The sequence below is a fragment of the Coturnix japonica genome, chromosome 1 (assembly GCF_001577835.2).
Source record: "Coturnix japonica isolate 7356 chromosome 1, Coturnix japonica 2.1, whole genome shotgun sequence".
Taxonomy (NCBI): domain Eukaryota; kingdom Metazoa; phylum Chordata; class Aves; order Galliformes; family Phasianidae; genus Coturnix; species Coturnix japonica.
The window spans coordinates 83,844,335-83,870,520 of NC_029516.1; the positions used below are offsets into that span (position 1 = coordinate 83,844,335).

The following is a 26,186-nucleotide window of genomic DNA, read 5'->3' on the forward strand; positions in this document are numbered from 1 at the left end:
TTGTTTTGGGAAGAGAAAGACTATTGATTTTGTATTTTTCAACTTGACTTATTATTTCACTCTGCACCGCTTTCCTTCCTCTTCTATTAGAAGCTACACAATATGAGGTTAGGCTTGATTGTCAAATGAGCAAGAGAAGCCAGTTCTGGTTGCAGATCTCTTACTTCTCCCACAGCTCAATATTACTTTGGCCAACATTTAGCACAACTACATACAGATACAATACTGATCTATCTTTACGTGTTGTTGGATAGCTATATCTCATTTTAATAACATAAAGATTGCAAAGACTCTCAGAAAGTCATCTTGGCTAATTGAAATTAATAACTTCAAATCCATATATCAGTTTATTTGCTAAAACGTACCCTTTAAAGGGAAAAGCTTATCTTTTTTTTTTTTTTTTTTTCCTCCTCCTGTTAACATAAGAAACCCCATTATCTTTAATTTACATAAGAAATAGAAACCTTTCTGCAAAGTCCTCAGTCTTTATAAATCACATGGATCTCCTGTAGAGCAAACAAACTCAAAATGTATGTCTTATGGAGCCTAATTACCCCTAACTGGAAATTAAGTATAAACTACTGAACTATTGACAAAAGGTCTTAGCTGCTTCCCAGGGTATAAAGATAGATCAGGACTGACAGGCACCTGATATTGCTTAAGTCTTAGAGTTCATGCTGCTTATTTAAATTATTCACCCTGTGTTTTCTGATAATCAGGTGTTTTTTTTTAATTTATTTTTTTAAATTTACTATTACTTGAGATTCTTCAACAATGATCGTGTCTGCAAAAGGTTTTCCTTTGAATATGCCATATTGAGAAACTTTTCCATAAGGTATTGTACCACAGTATTCCTTATTTCCTGATTCTCGAACTTCCATGCCACACAAGCACTAGTTCAGACTATACCAGTAAACTGTGTAAAAGAAGTAAGATTTATTTAAGTAAGAAGTAAGATGTATTTAAACTTCAAGAATCAACATCATTAAGAGCAATCCTTTTCCAGTTTCTGTGACTGTTGCCTACTTCAGCTAACATTTCTTGTAGTTACGTAAAAGCTTAGCATTTTATATCACATATTTTTCTAGCAGCAAGTTATAGAGAGGGCAAAACTTTAAAGTATTCCACATATCTGATCTTCTCAACCTAGTTTACATTCAGACATCTGTGTTTCAGGATAAGCAACAGAAAAATATTTTTAACTCTCATGGAAGCGTAAAGTGTATTTCAGCTTTTTGTAGCTGTTTTAAGTATGTTTAATTGCTTACTGATTGCAAGTCTTATTTTGGTACAAAGAAATCTCTGAATCATTTCAGACTTCATTTTGAAATTTGTGCATTAAAGGAAGAAATAAATCCAAATAATATTCATATGACATATTTTAATTTTACCACCTGTATGTATATATTAAAAAAAATAATAATAATAATATTTTTTTATGTTTATTCTTTTGAGTAACTGTACTCACTGGTTTGAGTCTCATCATTAAGCCTCAGAAATCTTTCATCTCTTTATTGTTTTAAAATGTATTTTATGATACTGAATATTCCCTCAAGTATACCTGCTGCAGTTTTCCAAGCCTCGTGCTTTCTCTATAGCTGTGCTTTTTTAATCCAAACTGCTTTTCAAGTTTTGTTTTGCTTTTAAGATCGGAAATCTTAAGGCACTTCAGATGCTTTGCAGGTTCCCTACAGTCTTGAATTGTTTATTGGTGTTACTGTTAATGGTATCCAACCAACTTGCTAATGCGTTTAATGGAAGAACTTCTTCATCAGATTAAGTACTAGATCTTGTGGCTAATTTTCTTCAAGGAATTCAAAGCTGTGGTGGGTTAACCCAGGTAGACTGCTCAGTACCTCATGGTTAGATGCTCACCTGCTATCCCCTGCGTCACTCCTTCAGTGGGGTAAGGAAAAAGAAAGAAGGAGAAAAAGCAAGAAAACATTTTCCTAGTAACTGAAGAAGTAGGAGAGAGTAAACAAACAAACAAACAAACAAAAAAGAACCCAACAAAAAACACCAAGCAGTGCAAAGGCTGCCTTCTTTAAACCCTCTATTTTGGTTTCATCTATTGCTGAGAATTATATTGTGTGGCAAGATGTTATCTCTTTGGTTGGTTTGAGTCATCTGCTTGGCTGTGTCCTATCCCAAGTTCTCACGCATCCACTAATTACTTACTGGGGAAGAGTGACAAAGAGAGGCATTGCACACCACCTGTGTTCAGGCACAGCTAACACACTAACACATCCCTGCATTACCAACATTGTTTTGGTCCCAGATCTAAACCCTACAGGCTGCTTTGCCAAGAATTATCTTTTTCCCAGCCAGATCCAGTACAACATCTCGCTGCCATCACTATAAGGTTTTCTTGCCTTTCTTTTTCCTCTTTGATATTTACAACGAACCACAATTTCCTTGTTTATTAGGCCCTGCCAATGTTTTGGTGTGACTGTACCTATGGCTGGAGCTCTTAAATTCAAAACTGCATTCTTTATGGACATTCAGGCTGATTCCATAGAAACAGTTACACTCTACATCAGATTTGTAAATGAGACATGTATCTCACATGTACAGCATGTTTAGTAGGAGGCTGCAGTTCACAGCCTACAGCAGCTTTTATTCACGCACTGCTTAGAGACTGTCAGTAGGCTCTTAAAGAAAAAAAGGTTTTGCAGATCTGTGTCTGGTTCTGGTGCTGTATGCCCAATTTTGTACACATATGAACACTCAAAATGAGAAAGAAAGAAAAAATCCTTGTACCTATACTCACCATCTTCCCAACATGCTTGAGGATTAAAAACATTGCACTTTTTCTAAGGGGCTGTTGATCTTCTCTGGCTTTTTACTTGGGCATTCACCTTTGCTAATTTTCCATTCAAAATGTTGAAGCTACCCTATAAGCACCGTAGATTTGTTAATAGTTTTTCATAGAGGAGGTCCAGAGCCACCTGGACCATACACTGGCCAAATCACCCTGCCTTCTGCTGCTTCACTTAGTTCAAATCTCTCCCGTATTTTTCAAACACTTCACCTGCTTTTAAACTTTGGGTGTCTCATTCCGTCTCCACTTCACTTTTTTGCTTCCTGAATCTGATCTACTTCCCAAAAAATGGGATGTACATTTCTACCCATTTATACTTTCTTAAGTCTTGAAAATCTTCTATACCCTGTTTGTAAGCACTCCCATTAAAGACAAATATTTTTTTTCTGAATTAATTTCTAAAGCAGATAAGAAAACACAGAAGAGAGAAGGGAGAAGCAGGCAGCCAAATTTCCAAACGTGCAGTGACAGAATATAAGCTGGGAGCAAGAGGGGCCCTGAAGACTAGAGGCACAGTGATTTCATCCATAAACAAAAAGGTTTTGTTAAAAATCTATTTTAAATGCACCATGATGAGGTCTTGGAGTAAGAACTGACTTTTTTTTTTTTTTTTTTTTTTTCCCCAGTTCTATTCTGAAACTGATGTGGATATTTTAATGCATTTTTAGTACTTCAAATCAAAATAAACATTATTTTAGAAAATTTTGATTAGTCAATTCCAAATCACACTGTTTTATACAGACATTAAAGACTTCCACTTAAAACATATCAAGTTCAGAGAAAGAACTATACCCTCTACAGCTTACAAACAACTTCCATTAAAAGTGCATTTTAAGACCTTCTGCCTATAGAAAACAATGTTTTTGGTACATATGGTTATACCGTTCATTTTCTGTTGTCAGTTTATAAATAGTTTATATTTCCTTTAAATTTTAACCAGTCCTCTCCAGAATTCTAACATATCTTTCGAAAAGTTTCCTGAGGCTAAAATGGCAAAGAGAGGTGTAACAGTACAACAGAGGGAAAGAAAAGAAAATACATTAAAAATCTTATGTTGTAAATCCTGCCTTACTTTCTGGGAATCAGACACATTGCAGAAATGTGCAGGGACTACCGCCTCTGTTAGCTCACTGGTGTTAGCTCAAGGACAATACCAGGAAATACTTTGCAGGGAATATCTGTGGGTTGGCTTGGACTCGAGCATGGATCAGATAAGGTATTTCCAATTTCTATAAGGTAGCAAAGATGCTGCTTTTATATCAAAAGTGAAGGCCTGCTATGGACAGATTGCACAAGAACAAGCTGTTCAGGTGCAAGCACAGTATATTATAGCAGCTCTCACAAGCTACAGATAAGATATCCCTAACAACATATCAATAATTAAAGGCCAGTGACAGCCTTGCTTCCAAGAGATTGCGTGAGTGAAGGGAGAAATTGTTTCCATCAGGTCCATCTGCCTCTGTGCTGCAGGCTGCTGGGGAAAGGCAGTCTCATGAAGCTGCAGTCTTCACTAGAGAATAGAAAGTCAGCAAAGCCAGATGACTAATAGCCTGGTAGCTTCACAGAGTGAGAAAGCAAGGTCTACTGAACGGTAACATTACTCCAACTGAGGAATGTGTACATGATTAAGTAGAGAAAAAGCTTCTTTCATATTCCAGAGCTAGAACTACTCTGGCTCAGTGCTTAGCATGTCTGTAATGTACCCCCGTCCCCACTTATACCTGGGATTGGTGACATTTATTGATGTGTGAATTAGGAAGTCAAGTCCCTTTCCTTTCAGATTTATTATCTGAGATCTACACTCAGATAAGAGGGGAAAAAGGAAAAAAAAAAAAAAAGAGGAGAAACTATACAGAGATAAGTGAATATAAAGAATAATTGTCACACCTTACTTATATGTTTTATAGCTGTTCTAAGAGGCTTTTTCTTTTCCATCAGAGTATAGCTGAGATGATAAATGGCTTGTAAGAATTTCATTCATATGAAAAAGCATTGATTAGACACAGAAATCTTAATGACCTGATTTTACTATAATTCTAGTTCTATAGGTAACTAATTATGCATTCAAACTGCTAAATCTTTGTGCTTCTTATACTGCTGTTTACACCTTGTTGATTCCTTCTTAACCTTTAAGAGCTATTGAGAAATTAGTAGATTATTCTTTTTCATCAGCTATAAGTAAAGCATAACAATGAGAACAAAGGATGATAGAAACTGCAGTGGATTAAATGGACAAAAACAACAACAAAAAATATTTCAAAGACATGTAAATGTCAGAAGTATTAAGATAATATGGTGCTCAAGTGGATGCATCAGAATGGCAGCTGAAAATTACTAGGATTAACCAAGAACTATGTTCTTAATGGTAATGAAGTACTGCTGGGGATAGGAAAGCAGCAGCACAGCATAATGACAGGATGTGCACACCTTAGTTACTATGCATTTCACAGAACACAGGAAAATAACATCCTCTTATCTGGTATGTCTTCAGATCATTTTCTAACATTGTATTCTTCATAAAAGTTTCTAAGTATACTGCATACAAGCAACAAGAGCTGCGGAAAATGCCAATTATTCAGAAATAACAAAGAGATTCACCATGACTAATTTTAAATGTTTTTTACATTTTCATACTGTGAAACTAAGAGTACATTTTGTAAAATCAGCTTGGCTTACAGACAAAGAATAGGATAGCTCAACCTGAAGTGCTGCATTTTATGCTATTCGATAGGTAATGCAGACTGCAAGGAAGAAACAGGAGGTAGCTTCTTTTACACCACATTTTCAAGTTCCTTTTTTCTTTTTCTTTAATCAGCGTTACATCTGTTAGTGATATTTCCATAGACAGTTGATGCCAGAAGAATATATCAAAATATTGATGAGCAAAGATTATTATGAGCTTTTTTTTTCCTTTGATGATTCAGGATTTTAGACTGCTTTGATATTTCAGGCTGAGATACTTAGAGCTATTCAGATGCTTAACTTGCACTGTTTTCAGTAAGAGCTGTGTACCAATACTTGTAAGAAATGATGTCTCTGCAAGACAAGTAAGCTGAGAAATCTCATCTAAGAAATACCACCTGCATTTTTGGGCTAGGGTCAAATGCTTGCTGGCACAAGAATCAAAGGGGAAAATGAAGAGTGGCTGATTCACTTCCACCTTTTTCATTATGTAAACAGATGAAAATCTGATTCAGAGTTCCTTGCCCAACCAAATACGACTTGTTTAAAATCTTGTGGCTATTGATGTGAGACAGAGTCAAGGAGAAGCCTCATTAAACTAAAATTTCTTCATGCATTTGAAATGCAGCAGCAACATACAGAGAGCTGATAAAAGTACTAGCACTGCAACTTGAATGACAAGCAAGTACTATGAACAGTCTTCAGTATCAACCCTCATTAACCATGCTATGCACTTCCTGATTTTCAGTGCATGTCAAAACATTGCTTGCCATGAAGTTTGGGAGATGTAGCAGAAGATTCCCTTTTCATCAGGTAAGAGAACTTCAATAATGTCTTAGTTTTAGTTGGAATGGAATTGTTTCCTTCAGAGTGTCTGGTATGATGCTACATTTTGGTTCTAGGAGAAAAACAGTGTGGATAACACACTGACATTTATAGTTGCTGCTAAGCAGTGTTGTACAGAACCAAGGCCATTCTCAGAGAAAGGTCCAGGGCACTGGAAGGGAACAGAATAAGGACAGCTAACTTAAACTGGCTAAAGGGATATTCCATGCCATACAACATCATGTGGAAGAACAGTTTTGAAAGGAATGTGAGAGCTCAACTCTCTCTATTCCACTGCTCAGGGAGCTAGCTGCACATCAGTTTGTGGAGTGGTGAACAATTTCTTGTGCATTACTTGCAATGTATATTCATACATATATATATAAATATAGTCATAACTATAATCTTTTTCCTTTGCTTTATCCTAATAGTTTTATCTAAACCTATGAGTTTTACTTTATTTTTTTTTTCTGATTCTCTCCCATATTCCACTGGGAAAGAGGGAAGTGAGTGAACCACTGTGTTGTGCTCAGCCACCTGCTGACCTAATCCACAAGAAATAACTAGCAATATCTATGATGTTTCTTCAGTCTTTAGTTGAAACAGGATTTTTTCTCAACAAATAACCAAATGTTCGTTGATATAACAGTTAAACCAATAGGAAGGGTTATACACTAAGATTTTTGTGCACCAGTGTCAAAAAACTCTAGAAAAAAGCTTATCTTGAAGTACACTGCATTAGATCATGATAAATAATGAAATACTTCATGCCTTCAAAAGAATAAAATGAAATCTTAATAATACAATAATACATTAGGAACTTATGATTATTTATATTTCAGAGCTGAGTCCTATACTGTGGTCCATGTCAACTTCTTTCATGTCTAAAAATGACTTGTGAAACAGTAATACCATAAAGGAAGAAAATGCTATTTACTTACAGTAGTTTGTTTTTCTTTTCCCAAATGTATCATTATCTCCAAACAGAAGGAAGTGCTTGAGTTCACATAAACTTCTCTCACACTGAAAATTATCCATTAGCACCTCCATGGTAATAATTTTAGCACTGTAAAGGAGATATCCTCAAGCTCTCAGTGGGATCCAGCTCTATTAGCATCTAGTCCTAGCTACCCAGAACAAACACTCAAAGCTTAACAGCACAGAAACAGCTGTACTGGATCAGACTAAAAGTTCAGGCCTTATCTCCAACACCAGGGACAAGCAGTTACATAGGGAGCAGGCCAAGCAGAGATGTTGCCTCTGCCAGCAAACCTCCAACATACAGCTATCTCAGGCACTTCTGACACCAACCATAGGTTAAATGGTTGGTGATTTTCCATGATGATTTTAACCTCCATGTATTTATCCATTTTACCATTGAATTACCTTTTCTTTTTTTCTTTTCTTTCCTAGCTCTTCTTAAAGATTTTACTACTATCAAGCCCAGATGTAAGTTCTATAGATTTGCATGTCTTAGGACCTCTCCTGAATCCATTTTGTCCTAAGTCAGCACAGTGGTTTCACATATGAAGCTTCTTGGCATTGTTGGTAATACATCTATTTCATCCTCAAGTCCTTTGAATGACCAAGTGAAACTATCTGGTCCTGCCGGTTTCTTGTTTCTGTTCATTTTGTCAATTTCTTCCATATCCTCCAATACAGTGCATTTACGACCTTTCCAATAGAAAGAATAGAAGGGAGATAGTCTGTAATACACTCATTTTCTTTTACAGGAAATATCGATACAGTGAGTTCAAGTTCCTCTTGTACCTTGATTCTCTGCTGATTGAACAAATGAAACTTTCTCTTCTTGATACATTTCAATGAACATTAGCTAATACTTTTAATTACCTTTGCTAGGTGCTCCCCACAATTTTTATTTTATTTTTTTTCTGTTGAGAACTCCACCAGATAAAACCCAGTAGACTCACCGCTGTTTTGTGGTTAGATCATTCCCTGACTGGGCTGTTCACATTTAGAGACCTGGAGTCATTGCTCAGCCTCTCAGGTACCTATCAGAAGTTCTTATGTGAGGGACAAACTGTGAGGCAACTAAAGTATTTTATTGGCAGTTATCTCCTGCCTATGGTTCTGCATCCTTCCTTCCTGCATTCCACTTTTGCTCTCCTGTGAAAGACTACAAATCCCAGACTCAGTCTCTCTTCAGGTCTTCTAATATACATTTTGGAAACAGGTTGCAGCAGTACTTCAAATACCAAGCTTCGTATCTGGAGATTTTGGTTTTCACTAGCTAAACTGAAGATTGAAAAATATCAGAAATTTTCCTTTTCCTTGCAAGGGAAAGGCAAAGTAAAAAAAAAGAAAGATTATTTATTTATTTATTTATTTGCTTTACACTATTAAGGAAAGGTTTTAATATATTCATTCTCTTACCATGTCTGTTACGACCATAAAACGACCATAATCACATTTAGCTTGTCATCTCAATTTTTTCTGGGACTATGTTCAGATACCAAAGAGCTGTAAATTTTCATTACAACTAAAAAAGTTATTTGGATGCATCTTCCATCCCTCGTTTTCCAGCCTTCAGCAGCTGCACTAATTGGCTGGGCTAACGCCAAAAAAAGTTCTTTGTGGGAAGATACATGCACTTCCTCTATCCATACAAATACCATTCCAAAAAGGAGATGAAAGAAGAAACAGGGGGAAAAAAAAAAAAAAAGAAAAAAAAGAAAAAAAATGGATTAAAAAATAAATTTAATTTGATATTGAATTGTCCTTTTTATGTTATGTTCTTTACATGACCACATTACTGTGGTGGAAAGATTGGTACTTTACTTGACCAACTTACAGCATGCACACTTTCTCAAGGAGCTGCGCTGCTCTAAATATGAGGGGGGAACACAGATACACCATGATCTGGTGTTCTCCATGATGAATCCATGTATTCCAGATCAAATCTGCTATAGTGAGAATAAGCTCTGCTTCTGAAGTTGTGTAAGAGAGTAAAATGCTCTGAGTATGATTTGCATCAATGGAAATGAACTAACGTTTTCTTGTGTTCTACTGCCGATGGATGTTCACTTGTAACTGCATCTAATCTCTTATTTACTGAAATTATCATAGTATCTCTCAAAATATTTTCTCACTTTTTAACTTCCAGCCTAGCACTGTATTAGAATTACACATGTTGTATTCCAACTTTATTGTCTTCTATGGACCTATTTTATTTTAGAACATGTTCATATTGTACACAACTCCATCAGCTGCTCTTTGCTAAGCATTCAACTAAAAGAAAAGAAAAAATATTTCAAAAGGCATTTTCATGCAAAATGGATTTAATGAGCACTAAAAATGCTGCATTTTGTTGTCTTCATACTATTATTTTCAACTTTGTGTGTGTGTGTGTGTGTGTGTGTGTGTGTGTAAACCCTGAAGAAACGGGATGTTTTTTTTTTCTTAAGAAAAAAAAAAAAGAGAGAGAGAGAGAGAGAGAGAGAGAAAGTAATAGTTGAATTAAGCCTATTATGTAATGTGATTATTTTAAAAAACACTACAGGGGAAGTTCTTTTGCACTGCAGGAGGTTTTATTTTAAAGTATAATTTCTATTCAGGCTCTAATTCTCCCACCTCTTTCTTTTTGTGCCTTACATTTTATTACACCAATAGAAGGTCCCAGCTGTGAAATGAAGATACAGCCTCTCAGACTATCAGGATGCTTAACACAAAGTGAAACTTAGTCTATTATGCATACATGCTGTAACTCAGCAAAAATGTTACCTACTTCTTACTATGTTATCTACTACATCACAGTACAATTGCACAGTGGAATATTGGTGTATAAGTTTTCAAGCTGAATGTTTACATAGCTCTTTAAAATAATTGGCTTTTTGTTGCAAAGACAAACTACCCATCTGGAAAACTTCAGTGTGCTTTACAGTTTACATATTCTTTACAGTTTCTTTCATAATCTTCATCAGAGTGTAGAATATTTTACGGAAAATGAATATTCAGTCAACACAGCATATAAAAGACGCTAACTCAATCAAGGCAGGAGGCATCACTATGATAAACTCCTTTATAAAGACAATTACTTAAAAACTGGCCAATGTAATTATGGCAGTGATAATAAAACCCTGGCCAATGTTGTCAAGTTTGGCTTTAACAGATATTTGGACTGGCATCAGTGACTATTAACTGGAATTATTTAAAAAATAGACTGAGCATCGAACTTGGAGACTAAAAAGTTCACCATTAATAACAGCTATGCATATTATGATTTACAAAAACTGACCTATCTCACGTTATATTGTCAGTCTATTGTTTCAAATAAAATGTATTTTCTCCATGAATTTCCCACTTAAAAACTCTGAAATGTGTTATTTAATTTTGATGAAGTTGCAATAAATAAATCCACTGCTGGCTGTGCAGGTGGAGAAAAATTATGCTTAACTCATCCATAATGTTTCATTGCAGTTTTTGAAATAATCTTACAGGTGTGGTTCATACAAAATTTCTGTGTGGTTGACAATGACAATGGGATAGGGAATGATTAACATTAGCTGACACAGGTTATATGGCATCAGATCAAATTAAGAGTAGGCTGTGAGTTAATCATCACCTACTAATATAAAATCAGTTTGTCTTACAGAAATATGATTTCACACATCTCCAAACAACAAAAGGAACAACAACAACAACAACAAAAGTGAAGAGTCTAAATACAGAGATGTAATACAAAGTGTTGTTTAGATCAAGGCAAAGAAAAGTTTCAAGAAACAAGAACAGTGAATGAAAGTCAGAGATGGGATAAAGATACTTGTATTTGTAGGAAACAGACTTTTTCTAATTTCTGAACAAGCTAAGTTTGAAGAAGATAACTTGAACAGAAAGGAGAGGTGAATTTCAGCAGAAAAGGATAATCCTTAAGTTGAATGACCAGAATAGAAGAGCCTGTACCATCTCGAGAATTGTTCCACAGTGGTAAGGAACACAGGGCTGAGAACTGTGAGCAGGGGTTCTTACCAGCCCTACAACAGCAGACGATATTTTATCTCATATGGAAGTGTATATTTAAGAATATATTTACAGAATTTCACCCAAAGCTATGTGTGACATGTGTCACTGAAAACTTAACTGTAAACTTCCAGCATTCAGAAGGCATAATCCTGAGGGGAAAAAAAAAGGTATACCTCAGTTGTTGAGAGGTATTAGATATCCACGGTAGTTATGGGATCAAGGCAAAGGAGGCTAGGTAGAGTTCCTCTTAGTTAAAAGCTTACTGATTATGACAAAATTCTAAAATGTCCACTTTTCTGCCTAAGGCACAGGCTGTCCAAATCTGAACATAAAACAGTAGAAGTCCAGTATCCAAATTTTCTTTTTATCTTGACCTACTTTATTTCAGTTGTAATGGCCTTTTCCAGAGAAATGTGGAAACAGAACTTTAGAATTTGAGATTCTTATGTACAAATGTCTTAAATTTAAGGGGTAAATACCTTAATACCATATTCATATTTTATTAGAATATTTCATTTTGGATATGGACAAATTCATCCAATTTTCCAATTCATTAAAATTTATTCATACAGACTGAGCATGTAGCTTGGGCTTTAGATTAATATTGCAAGATGATTTATAAATACAGAAACACACATGCTTTTCCATATTCATTACAGTTGGGTCATACAGGAACAGTTGCTACCAGCATTCCTTTCTAGGCTGCTAGGAATTCATAACCCAAGTAGTACTCTGCAATAAATAAAATTTATGCAGAAAATGAGATAATTTCTTTCAGTACCTCCATCTCATCTTCTCAAGCAGCTGGAAAGTCTATCATGTCAAAGTAGGAAAGGAAAGAAAGAACTGTGCACAGGTGAAAATCTGGCCATTATATTACTGAATTAGAATCTAACCCTGTTATGAAAATGTACTTGCAAATCAATATTGTCAAACTATTTACACCAAAATGTTAACACCTGAATGGCAAATGTGTTTCTGCTATTTTCTGCATGTCTGATTTCAGACATGGGCATAGATTTGAACATGTGCTCAGAATACAGTGCTACAATTCTAACCACTGATGAGCTACATTCTATGTTACATCACATACTCTTGGGAAAATGAAGACTGTGTTCAAAATTAGACATTAAAAATATGTAATCTTTTTCATTGGTTTTGATCATAGGATTTTTTCTGCTTCAGTTCCCAGCTGTAAATTGGAGGCAATCGAATGTACACAGATTTAATAAAAATAAACATTTAATTATTTGCTAAGTTTTCAGATACTATGGGGAAGAAACAAATGAACACCTATGAAGAAGTTTTAATTCTTCAAACTGAGGACATATATCAAATAAAACCTTAGTCACACAGATCATTCATAGCTACTACTCCATTGCAAAAGCCAAGAATCCCCTTCAAAGGCTATATCCTGCTCATAATGTTGAACATTTCAGGAAACAAAATATGATGATATTTCTTATACTATAATGAAAGTTAGGAAATTTAAATGTTCCAGTTCAAGCAGTTTAAAAATGTCTTCCTTAGATTTAGAGGAGTTTCTATTTTGAATTAGTTAGAAGTAAGGCAACTATCCTGACAAAGGAAGACATTTTCTACTCTTCCTCCTCTCCTTGAGATGTCAACAAATTATCTACAAAGTACATGTTTTGGTAATTTTTTAACTAGCAAACACTGAAAACTCTAAAAGAATGGCTACATCTGTAAGCAAAGGGAGACCAGTAGATATTATGTATCTTGATGTTAGTGAGTTTTATGTTGTGGTCTCCAACAGGGCTGATACCTGTCAACTATAAGCATGTACTACTTGATTGGTGAAAAACTGGACCATTGGGCTGTAGGGGGGCTGGTTACAAGTAGACTTCTTCAGGAGTTTATCATAGGTGTTATGTATGATCTGGCTAAGGAGTTGGAAAGTGCTCCCATTAAGACTGTCACTGACACCAAACTGGGGTTGTATTCAGTATATTTATGGGGAGGGGTAGGCATTTAAAAGGACCTTTACAGACTAGAGGAACAAGCAAACAGCTTCCTCAAGACAGGAAGGGAAATTCAGCAAGGATTATTGCAGATTCTAGAACCTGAGGTGTAAAAGCCATGATCCCTGGCTATGAACCAGCATGAATGGTTTTGGGTGACCAATTCTTTGTTAACCATCTTCACTATGTTTTCTCTTCACCTAGATCTCTACCAGATTATTTTCAATCGAAACAGCCATTCTCTGGGGTCACTGACAGAATGGTGTCATGTATTTCACTGTTACTCTAAGTAGGTCTTTCTATAAGACTTTGCAAAATGTTTGTTGCATTCACTGGAATCTTTTTTCAAACGGATATTAGAAAAGACAGAACTTTCATTTCCTTTTCTGTGGTGCATATCTTTTACACAAGCTTTGGTGTGTTTCAAATTCAATTATTTGGTGTGCCCTCATTATTAAAAGTGATGAATTTTTCTGATATTACAATGTTTATTTGACTGCATTTTATATTGCAGGTTATATGAAATATTGATGTTTATTCCTGATTGTGATTTTCTCTGTAACTTTTTCATGACCTTATAAGTAGCATTATTCTAATGATGGATACAAATGTGAGTCTTCCCCTGGAATAAAAATCTTATTTATTTCATCAAGGCTAAATATTCTCTTTACATTAATCAGCCAATATATAATGATTCCCTTGAGGTGCATGGAATGGAAAAAAAACTTTCCATTCTGCACACAGGAGACAGAAAACTCCCTCTTTGTTTCCCATGACCTAATTATTCTATTATTTTATATATAAGGTCCTTTCCAACCTTGTGATTTTATGATTCTGCGATTATATTTGGCACTAGGGGAAAAAAAAAAAAAAAAAAAAAAAAAGAAAGGAAAAGAAAAAGAAAAAAGAAAAAAGAAAAAAAAAGAAAACATCAGAACTTTATTTCATGCATGCTGTGGAGAGAGCAATGACTAAGAATGCTAATATTGAACCTTTCTATCACTGTGGGGAAGTTTTGAGTTCACTTTTGGAGTATTGTGGAGTCAGTAGACAATACCATTCAGATGTAATGTTGTGTAGAAGCAACAACTTGTGACAAGAAAAAAAACTGCCCTTTAAAACCTTTTTAAGTCAGACAACAGTCTGAATGATCATTACATTCTTCAGTTTTTATTTTTTTACATGTATTTTCAATTAAATATATTCAAAATATTGTCAGACAATAGGACTACAGAAAATTCTAGATATTGCATATGAGTTCATCAGAAGGATATTTGTGGTTCCCAGAGCTTAATTAAGTATTATTCTTTGGAAAATAAACATAAGCTAGATAAAACTATATTATGATGGAAAAGAAATAAATTAAAAAGGGATTGTAACATTTTACAGATGTATCAAGCAAGATCTTTTACAAAAATATTATAGCTTGACAATATTTCAGGGATTCATTTAAAATACTAGATAAAACAGCTGTAAGGACTGAGAAGATAAAAGATTAACTTTCATTTGCTCTGAAACTATACAGTAGAGGCTCTTTCAGAAAGAAATGCTGTTGGATAGTAGTGTTAACTATAACGTGACATCTGCAGTTTTGACCTAAGTCTAAATACTTTCATCTACATTACCAAAAAATGTCACTATTATTAGAATTGTCAATCAGCTGAACAAACCAATAATTAAGTTTTGCATTACTACAGTGAGTTTTGTTTGTAAAGTCTGTATCTGTGGTAAACTGATGAGTGTGCTTCTATTTTCTTTCCACCATCAGAAAAATTTAATTGAGAATGTCAACTCTTTATACATATAATATTCCAAACACTAGACTTCCATGGCTGCCCATAACTGATGCCACGAGTACTATATTAGCTAGATCAGAACATCTTCAGATCTCGAGGTCTGCAACCACAGTTGCAACTTGAACTTTTCAGAAAACAGTCAAGTTTTGATACTGGATCCTGCAGGCAACAAACTTTGCCAGAGTTGCAAGCAGAAGTAAGAAAGCACTGTGTGAGGAGGTCTCACTATCTCACTATTCCCAGTCTGACATTGTGAGCAGTAATTTCATCCACACCATGTGGGACTGGTGTAATGAAACATGTCACATCAGAGCCCCCAGGGGCAAACTCAAGGAGTGATGGATCTTGTGGGAACCCCCAAGCACCTCTGAGGCATCTGACCTCTGCTTGAAGCTGCCTCATCCACAACACATATTCCAGAGGGAACTGTGGCAGAACATATAACAATCTGTGTGACACTTCAGTAATCCCTCTCACAGCCTGCCTCTGAAAAACCACTGCAGAACAGGCAAGAAACCTAGCCCACTCTTTTTGTCGGTATCTCAACTCTACTATAATATCATAATCATGTAATAATTATATAATACATATAACAATAATACAAGGTTTACACAGAATAATTGCTCCTGTCTCCAAAATACTTCTTCTAATATTAACAAGCACTGGACCTTGGTCAGAAGCAAGGCTGACTTCATCCTCACAGTGATGAACAGACAGGGAAGTCAGCAGTTACAGAAATTGCACCTCTCTTGTTTGGTGCTCTTATGTTGCTTTAATGGATCATTCAAAATGGCTGTCCCATCTTTTATCTTCATCTACACCCTCTTTCACACAGTCCTCTACTCTTCTCCCCATTAGGTCACACTCAGAAGTCCTGTTCCAATAATGCTTTATCTGCTTAAAGACCAGAAATGTGAGATGACACAAATCTATTCTTAACAACTAGAAAACTCAGAGTTTGGGATAATTCCACACATTTAAGTGTCTGAGGCTTCCAAAACCATGGCGATCCACTGGTCAGGAAAAATTTTCATAATACCTCAGGAGGACCTTTCTTCTCCAATTCTCACAACTTATTGTTTCCCAACTCTCTGATAAATGTCTGGGGGATGTTCTGGAAGGGCAGCTGTCACTTTAAACAAAACAATAAATGAGGTAGGGCATTATTTATTTGTTTATTAGGACTGTGTAGCTTTGAATAAGAGGGTACCTCTGATGCACATATTTTAAAGGATAGAATCAGTGCAAAGAAAGGTGTGGGGAGAAGTGGGATGTGGCGAGTACTCTCCAGCTTTAGCCTCATTCTGCTATTCTCTTTTAGGAAAGGAGTGCTCTGCAGCAGCCATCAGTATTGTGAATGTCACCACAGCCACAACCCTACTTCATTCTTTTGCCATTTTCATCTCTAACATCAGTCTTATGAAAACTGAATAATGAGAACTGTAACCATAGTAAGCATTCATTTACTGGTATGAGTCACTGCCACCTACAAGAAATGGGAGAGCTGTCAGAAGACAGTTGATAGAAGTTTACTCATGATGTATAAAATGTCAATGATGTACTAAAGCCAGCTTTGAGCTCTCCATGAAGCCCACCGTTCATCACTAAGCTTCTGACAGACATATTTGGACTCTATGGACCTCTCCAATTTCTTGCCAGAAGGTAAGAAGGAAGGCTGGGAGCATGACATTACTGTTTCTCATGCTAAGCAACTGGAAACTGCTCTCATGAGAATGTTTATTTATTACTGCTCTGTTCAGTGAAAGACTGATCTAATGAAGCAATACAGAATAGCTGATGTTGGCAGTTCTTGTGGTATGAACAATTTCAACTGCATTTATGAGAACAAAATATTTGTGCCCCAAAGGCCACCACACAGAGGTGCCCTGCCCTGATAGATCTGTTGTGTAGTTTTTATTTGGCTCACCTCTCAAAATCCCATATTTTCAGATGAATCACTTATGGTTGGAACTAAGTTTTCTTTTAAATAAATAAAAAATAATAATTAAAAAAATCTGTAAGCATCTCAATAAAAGTCCCATTCTAATCATTGTTTGTTTTTTTACTAGTATCTCAAAATGGTAAAATATAATAAATATCTATAATATTGATGAATTAATAAAAAAACACTGCATGTCAGGGTAAGACATTAAAGTTTCATAGGCTTTTTACTTCCCACAGAAATTACTAAGAAAAACTGGTGTCCTGAAGAAAACCAAATAGCCAAATCATCTTTAGGTCTAGTATTTTTAGCATTTGAAAGAAGTTTCAATAAAGAGTAGGAAAAAGTGGTTTTAAGTCATAGTTACAGAACAGTATGCATCTAAAAAGATACAAGAGATATATAATTTGATATATAGAGATATCTAAATTTAGACACCTATCTTTGGCAACATAAAATACGGAGACATGTAGGTTGCTCTGAAACTAATGCCACCTACTTATTTCCATGCAAACTAGAACAAAGAACAGTCATCACGATTAGCTAATCTACAGTCATCACGATTAGCTATGCAGTTTTGCCAGAGATGGACAAGAGCCTGCACAATGTGCTCTCAAAAATCTGCACTGGTGAAAGTGAACCACTGTTGCAGTTGCCACTGTTGAAATGTACCACCCACTGCCTCACTGTGCTCACATCCAGTGTTTGGTCTCCAGAAACATTCAGCAAGTGTCAATGAATATCAGTGGTTGTCATCTTTTCCTCATGGAAGAATTCAATGACACACCTTTGCTCCATATGCACTTCCATGTCAGATGCCATTATGTCAGACTGCCCCCTGCTGCCATCTGTCACATGGCAACAACATGGAATGAAATATTGTCAGGAGGGTTCAGTCACTACTGTCATGCCACCAACATCTGCCTCTGATGTTGTGAGACAACTTAATTAAACAGGAGGCATTAATTTCAGAGCAGCCCTCACAGTCATCTGAGGTGTCTAAATTCCATGCAGTCACTGGAGAGATAAGAGCAGCTCAGATGTAAATATCTATGATACAAATGCTTAATGACAGTTGAGATCATTTCTATGCTCTAAAATTCAGAGAAGCGTCATGCCTCTTCTAATACTCATAAGTATGTGAAAGTGCAGGAGCAGAACACTTAGTTGTTACTATTTCCAACAGCCCTCACCAACTCCATATATCTGTCCAACCATCCAGATACCTATCTCACAAAACTAAAAAGTTCAAAAAGAAGAAATATAGCCTCCAAACTTTCTTAGGGTGTTAAGACTCCAAACATGAAGGGCCAAACTGGCCCTCCCCTGAAACGAACAACAGTTAATTAAAATTTTGTGATGACTGCCTTATTTCCAAGTTTTTATCCCTATAGTGAATGTTAAATGAACAGTGAAAATCAAGCACCTGGGGCTAGAAGCCCTGAAGTCATTGTGTCAAATAGAGATCTCTGCATCTTGCTGTCACTTGTTATGTGTTAAATATGGAGATGAGGAAAATCGTATAAACTATTTAGCCACTTCTGTACTCAGAGCAATTAGTGCTGATCTTTTTCCTAGAATTAAACACTTGTACATCTTCTGCTGAATTTGAAAGTAATAGAGACAGGGACTCTGCACCCCTTGATACCTAAGGGAATGCTCAAGGGTGAATTTATTATCCTTCAAATATATCCTAAAGGCAAGATGTGGTTGCAGCTGAATTTTGTGAGATACATACACAGGTATCTCAAAAGCATATAGTAATTCAGAAGTACACAGGTACACAGAAGACCAGTTGCATTGAACACCATTAAGATTTATATGTAGGAACACTACCATCCCGGTGTAAAGGACTGAACTGCTTTTCTTTTATTGTCTCAAAGCTTGCTTCGTGAGGCCTTTCTGATGATAAGACTCTGACTGGCGACTGCTAACAATCTAGGAGGGTGAATGGTGGGTGTTGTTGTGCCATAGTACCTCTGCTTATGATTGCAAAGATAAGCAGAAGCAGGACGAGCAGTCTTCTTCAGGGGTGCTGCTCGAAGGACCTGACCACTGCAGAAGGCAATAATGCTTGTGTCTGGCAACAGAGACCCCCTCCCCCCTCCTTGCTGGCTCATCTGTGGGCCAGGAATGCCACAAAAGCTGGTTTTAAATCATCTTTCGAAGAGTGTTTGCCTGTTTGTTTGGAAGTTCGGTATTTCCCTAAAAAAATGCTGAGCTGTAATCCTCAAACTTCAAAGAAGAAAAAAACCCCACCGAAATGGGGGATAAAAGGCCCTTGCTAAACTGGGGACTTTGGAGACAAACTCCCAAAGACACCTTTGACGGAGAATTCCCTGAGGGGAAAACCTCATCAGAAGAACCCCCGAGGCCGGCTTGCTGCAGAGCTCCCTGGCTGTCTCCCATCCCCCGCGGTGATCAGACGAGTTCCTGAGATCAGCGGACCTACTGTGTACCTTGCTGGACCCATGGTGGTGACTATCTCTTCTGCTCTCTGCAGAGACTCCTTGCTTATATTTCCTACTTTGTCTATTGCCTAGCTTCCCTTCCCCATCTACCTAAAAACGGCTAGGACTTTAATAAACTGTTTGGACCAACATTTGAACCGTTGCTTCTTAATCTCATGCCGGGTATACACATATCAAAGAACCTTGCCTCCCTCCTACAAATTGGAGTGAGACACCCGGTCAAAAGTAGAGTAGAAGCACGATCTAGCTGCAGTGCTGATCAGCTCAGGAGGAGTTATTTAAAAATAATACAGGCATGTAATACATGAAAGTACTTGGATGATTTAGATGACACCTAACTAAATGAAGAGGTTTTCAAAAGAGAAAATTTGAGCTAAAATGCTTGATACAATCCAAAGATGACTTTGGGTTCCTATGTCAATAAATTCCATCAAATTATTAAAATTGCAAAAAGGAGAAATTCTGCCTTATGCTACATGGATTTTGATATGCAATTTTCACCTTTTTCCAAAAATAGGATTGAATTATTAATTTAAAGACTGCTTTAAAGTTTTATGTTACCCTTCTGTTTAACACTACATATTGATCTCTTAAGGAAGAGGTTTGCATTTAAGAAACTTAATTCATATTAATTTAATTCTAAGCAACTTGATTATCTATGTTTCTTCATGGGTAAATATATAGCAGCTTATTGGATATGTCTTTTTTAAGAATGAGGTTGATTTAAATAGAAGGTTTTGTGCAAGAGTCAATCTCTGCAGATCTGTGCTTAAAAATACTGGTAGAAAGACGCTAGTTTCCAAGTAAAACAATTGATATTCTCAGAGCTACAACTTTTAAAATTCCAACAGAAACCAGTATCCAACTTGCACATATCATTACACTTCAAATTTCCTTGTAAATGACAGTGAAAGTATCCAGAAAGTTAAATATATTTTCTCTTAGGCTGGTTGATGTGGGAAGATTTTCATGAGACATTTTCTCTCTTATCATCAGTTCAATGATGTAAACAGTGGCTGATTAAAGCCTTCACTTCTTTCAGGTTGATATACCTGACTGGAAAAAAAATATATATCTCACAGCTGGAATTCTTCCTGAAAACTAAAATAGATGACAAAGTAAAAGACTGATGTTCTATAGACACTTAATGAAGACAGGCTTCAAGGGGTTTTCTATGGCAGAGACTGCGCTACACCCCAGGATGAGACAAAAAGAGCATATTTCTGAAGCTGGAGATTGCAATCACAGCAGAATAAAGAAAATAACAAAACATATTACTTGTTAAATCACTTACACTGGTTTTCCTTTGGATTCACAAGTCAAAATAATAGATTGTCCTTCTTCAGGCCACGAATTGGAAGAAATGATTTTAACTAAAGGTGTATCTAGGAAGAAAAGAAAACAGACATCTTGTTGATATACACCAGAAAAAATATTTATTATCTAAGAGTACATTATTCTCTGCTTACAAAAGACTACACCCTAGATTTCATTTAGACTTGTATATGCTTTCATTTGAATTCTTCTGCAAATTTCATTATCCTCAAAAAGGCAAGAAAGATGACCAATGGAAATAAAACCATAAATTTTTATATTCCAAGGAAACACAGATATAAAGTTTGTGTTTACTCCAAGGAAATCACTGTTTTTTCCTTCTACATTCAGTGCAAATGCTCCCAAGGAGCATTCCAAAGTCTAATATCTAATGGTGAAATAAAAAGTACTGAAAATGAATAGCAAATAGTCTGTGCAATTGTTTCCTTGTCTATTTATAGGTAGATATGATGGAATTATGCTATTAAGGCTATGAAACAACAACAACAACAACAAAAAATACATTTTAATAACAGTTTTACTTTTGCAAAAGCTTGAAACCATAATAAGAAAGCTACAGTGGACTTGCAGATAAAATACCTTGTTATGGGTATTTTATGGGATACTATTTCTGAAATGCAATAATGTTGTCCCTAAAGCAGAACTTATATATATATTTTCCATTTGACAATTTTTTTTTCTTTCTTTTTTTTTTCTTTCTTTCTTTCTTTTTTTTTTTTTTTCAAAAATAATGTTTCAAATATCAATGAGAAGTTCTATACAAAACTTTGCAATCTGTACAAAAATCTTCTATTATTTTCATGTAATGAAATTAATTTATACTTGTGACTTCAAAAGAATATACAACAAAAAACTGTGAATTAAGCATGAATAATTATTTGTAGCAGATCTTTAACTTGTAAAACAGTTTGTCATCCAGTTTGCAAGAATACACCCTCACAAAGAAAATAGATTATATGAATTAAGGGGGGGCTACTTTAAGGAGAAACAAGGCTATATAGAAACATTTACATACAAATAATTTTTATTTTTTTTTCCTTAGGAAAAGGAAAAAAAGAGTTCAAAGTCATAGTAAGGAAAACTTTCATACTCAACAGGAAAATATAACCCCTTGTTTTTTGTATGGTTTCCTAATACAAAAGACACGTCTTCATCTATGCTTAAAAACAAACAAACAAAGAAAAAATTACCCTGAAAATCTAGGGTTATTCAACCTTTATTTCATCCAATTTTTAATTCATATTGTTTTAGTAGTGAGGCAGCAGGGACAACACAGACATCCTGTTATCAAAAAAATATGAAAAAGCAAGACCAAATGACACTACTAAATCAAACAAAATTTGATTTACTGTTACGGTATTATTTCTTATTGCCATGCTAAAAGTCCTATTAAATACTAAATGGTATAAACAATTTAAAATGGCAAAAACCTTTTTCTAGCTTTGGTTTTTATTTTTGACATATCACAATGTATCACTGTGATACAAAACAAGAAAAGGGGTTTAGTGCATATGTGTCATAATTCCACAGAAAGCACTGACAGCTTCATTTTGATTTCAGCTGCTCTTACCTCACACCAGAAGCCAATTTTTTTCAAAAGTTTGGATTTTTTTTTATGAACCCTGGAATCCATTTTGCAGGTGACTAATCCTGTGCAGGTCACACAGGCATTTGCTTCACTTTTGTGCATGCTTATGGCACTGACCTCAAGTGGCTAAATAAATCAGGGCATCAAGTACTTCTGAAGTTTTAGTGTTGTTGCAGGACATGAATATATTACCCTCTTGACTATGCACTGGACAAGATGAACAAATTAGAATCAGATAGCAATACATGAAGACTTTAACTGATGGACAACAATGCAATGATATCAAGAGTTTTCCAGAAAAACCTGAAAGGGAACTAAACTTTTACGGAAGTAATCATGATTGCTGCAAGTGAAGACAGAAATTAATGGCTCAACTAGTTACTGACTTATGTTGAAAAGATGATTGGCATTTCACACATTACTGTAAATGACCCAAACAGAGAGGGGACTTCAAACAATTAAACTTTTATTTGTTTGGATCAGTGCCATGCTGTTTTCCCTAACTCAAAGTTCCCATTCTTGACTTATTCAGTGCTCCAGATAGTGCTCTGTTCTTCATACACCTGTAAACAAAGCTTACTAACAGGACAGGACAGGTTTTATGTTCCTAACACACTGTAAGATAACATGGGAAATAATATTCCTTTGTGCTTTCCTTGCTTATTAACTGATTAATTGATTAACATTAGCTGATTGTTTCTTCAAGATAGGAAACACAGCAATTAATTCAATACATAGCTGTTAGGAAAACTTACAAGTCACAATTTCTGTATTTTATTATCAGGTATTATATATATATATTAATATATATATATTAATATAATATATATATTATATGTTTTCTATGAAAACAGAATATATATATATAATAACTGATATTATATATCATATCATATATATATATGATATACTGATATATTATTATATCAGTAATAACTGATAATAATATCAGTTATTATATATATATTCTGTTTTCATAGAATCATAGAATGGCCTGAATTGAAAAGGACCTCAAAGATCAAGAATGCAATTATTCTAAAAATGTTATTTTAACAAATAAAAAGATTGCCTACCAACTTGAGGTATTTCCAGAACATAAAATGCTCTGTTATAAAATATTTCCTTCTGTCAGGACCACTTGTTTTAGAAACATTTGATGTCTGGATGTATTTTATCAATACACCAGGCTTTAACCTGCCACACCCATAATTATTAATCATAGCAAAATGAATATTACCTAACCTTCAGGAAACACTTTTACCACCAGGAAACAATGTACAAAGAAAACAAACAAACAAAAACAGTAAGAAAGAGACATTGTAATAGAATATAAGATGAAGGCTTATTTTCAGATATGCTTGACAGTTTTATATATGTAGATATGTTTAAAAAGAAAAAAAAAATCTCCTTTGGCACATAAAATCAACAACTGAAGGAAGTTCAAGGGTTTTACTGTGGGTGAGATCTTCCGCTGCTTCTTCACTAAGTCAGTAGAAGCATTTCAATTTACATCATAAAAACTTTAAAGAAATTTAATAATTTGCATCTTTAGTTTCTTAGGATTTGGCTCAGTAAGTTATTATAATTAAAATACGGTAGACTTGTATTTAAAGCAGAATTCTAGGAGTAATGACTAAAACTTCTTCACAGTACCCATAAATATGTATTTATTCTGAGCTCTAAGGACATTATGGGGGAGAAAAAAATTTCCAAATTCTAGATACTGGGAAACTGCATCATAAGAGAAAAAAAAAACATTTTATATGAGTGTAGATCATAAAGCAAGCCTTCAGAGTAAAACATACTTGTTCCAATCCTCAGTGACTCATTTATTCACATATGACTCCAACAGTGTGAAAGCTGTTTGGCCTCTAATCTTGATTTTGAATAACGAGGTACTTATAAGCTGCAATTGATTGTTAGCACCAGTCTGAACTGAGACTCAAACATGTCTTTAGACATATGGCAAGATATCGTCTACCTCCTATGCACCAAGAATCTGCCCTTTTGCTAGAAATAAGAGTATAACACTGATTATAGATAAAACTAAGAGATGTAATTTTTAGATACAGCCTTTCTTCTTTCAGACCAAAGGCAAGAGTTACACTGAGTGATTCTATTTCTTTTCTTTCCAGGATATGAGCACATCTAATTGCACAAAACCATAGAAGCGATTTCAAAGCTTTGAGAAGACTTATCCATATTTCAATCAAGCGATATCTTCCTTATTCACTCACATACAAAATCTGTGAATGCATGTGGAAAACTGATTTCAGTTATTCAGGTAATTAATTTTATCTGATATATGAAGAAATTAAATGCTTCCCCACATAATTTTTGTTTTCCACTTTGCAGCAATTAATACAAAGTTTAAAATCCTACAGAAATGCTTTAATGATTGATGTAATCTTATTGAAAATCTTTCAAAATAAAGATGGTTCTTATCATTCACCAGACCTTTGCAGTCCAATGCTTAAGAGGTTTGTTTGGTTTTATTTTTTGTTCCAAATGCACTTGATATTTTCACATCACTTTTAGCAAGAAAAGAAAAATTTTTTTTGCTAAAGTGGTTATAAAGTTGACAGAAGGTTTAAATATCTTCACAGAAATTATTTCATATAATTTTTTCCATATATGATCACAATGAAGACACTCAAATATTCCTGTCTGATAAGTTCAAGCATATGTGTAAGTCCTTGATAATCACAGAGAAAATGCAAAAACTGAACAAATAAAAGAAAGTAAATTTGTTTAAGATCATAAAACAGGTCAACAAGTGAATGGGAAAATGAATCCTTAATAGCTCCTTTTTGCTCCCAAGATCATTAGAAATAATTTGGCCTCGTTTTGTCATGTAACTTCAGAAATCCTTGGTTCCTTCTATCCTTAACAAGATTCTGTGGATAATTTTGTTTTGTGAAACTTCCAGTTATTGTGTGAGTAACTAAAATGATTCATGATCTCTATTCCTTCTTAGGCACTAATTAGCAAAAGGTGTGTGGAAATAATCCGATTTCAGAAGAAAAATAATTTCATAAAAGGGCAATGTGAGAATAATATGGTAACTATGCTATGACATCAAGTAGTCTCTCTCTACTGCAACAATCTTCAGTTAATGAAATTGCAATCTCAGAAAGAAAGCATTTCTTTACTTGCATAATGTTACAATGTGCGGAATACACAGATTTTGATAAGTCTTTTAACAAATGACTATCAGAAGGTAAATTCAGGAGTAGAAAATGTAGTGATCTCCTCCTGGTCATCAGAATTAAAACAATGCTAGAAATACACTGACTCAAGATGCAAGCATCACAGTTTTTACTAGAGAGCACTGAGATATGCATATTTTATTGTAATATAAACAATACTTTCCACTACAGCTCACTACACATTTTGTTAGGAAGCAAATCACAGAGCTTAAAGCTTAGCTTTCCCAGAGCTTCCAGTGAGAGAAGAATTAACAGAAAATGTCTTAGTGGTTCTCCACAGAAACAGAGAAATATTGTGTATATCCAACTCAAGGCTCCTGATTCTCTGCTAAATTACAACTTTTAATATATATATATTTTTCTTTTTATAAGTGCAATAACTTAAGAATAAATTTAAGTCCAGTGCCCCCAGAAATCTTTCAACGTGTATAACATTTCAGGAAGTAGAACAGAAAAAGAGTATTTCCTTCTTTTTACTTAGACAGACAGTATTACTGTTCCCTGAAGTAGAGCCCTGTACATTCACATTCTTCATTTTCGAGGACTGCTAGACCC

The 26,186-nt window shown here is 35.0% G+C and overlaps 1 protein-coding gene across 5 annotated transcripts in view; it reads right to left on the reverse strand.

The window, feature by feature from the left end:
• CADM2 (cell adhesion molecule 2) overlaps positions 1-26,186 on the reverse strand; it is a 592,503-nt gene that overhangs the window by 71,848 nt on the left and 494,469 nt on the right. For all 5 annotated transcript variants that reach the window (XM_015880063.2, XM_015880073.2, XM_015880082.1 and 2 more), the window contains one exon: positions 20,794-20,884. In XM_015880063.2, the coding sequence (XP_015735549.1) occupies positions 20,794-20,884 (91 nt within the window). The remainder of the gene's footprint in view (positions 1-20,793; positions 20,885-26,186) is intronic.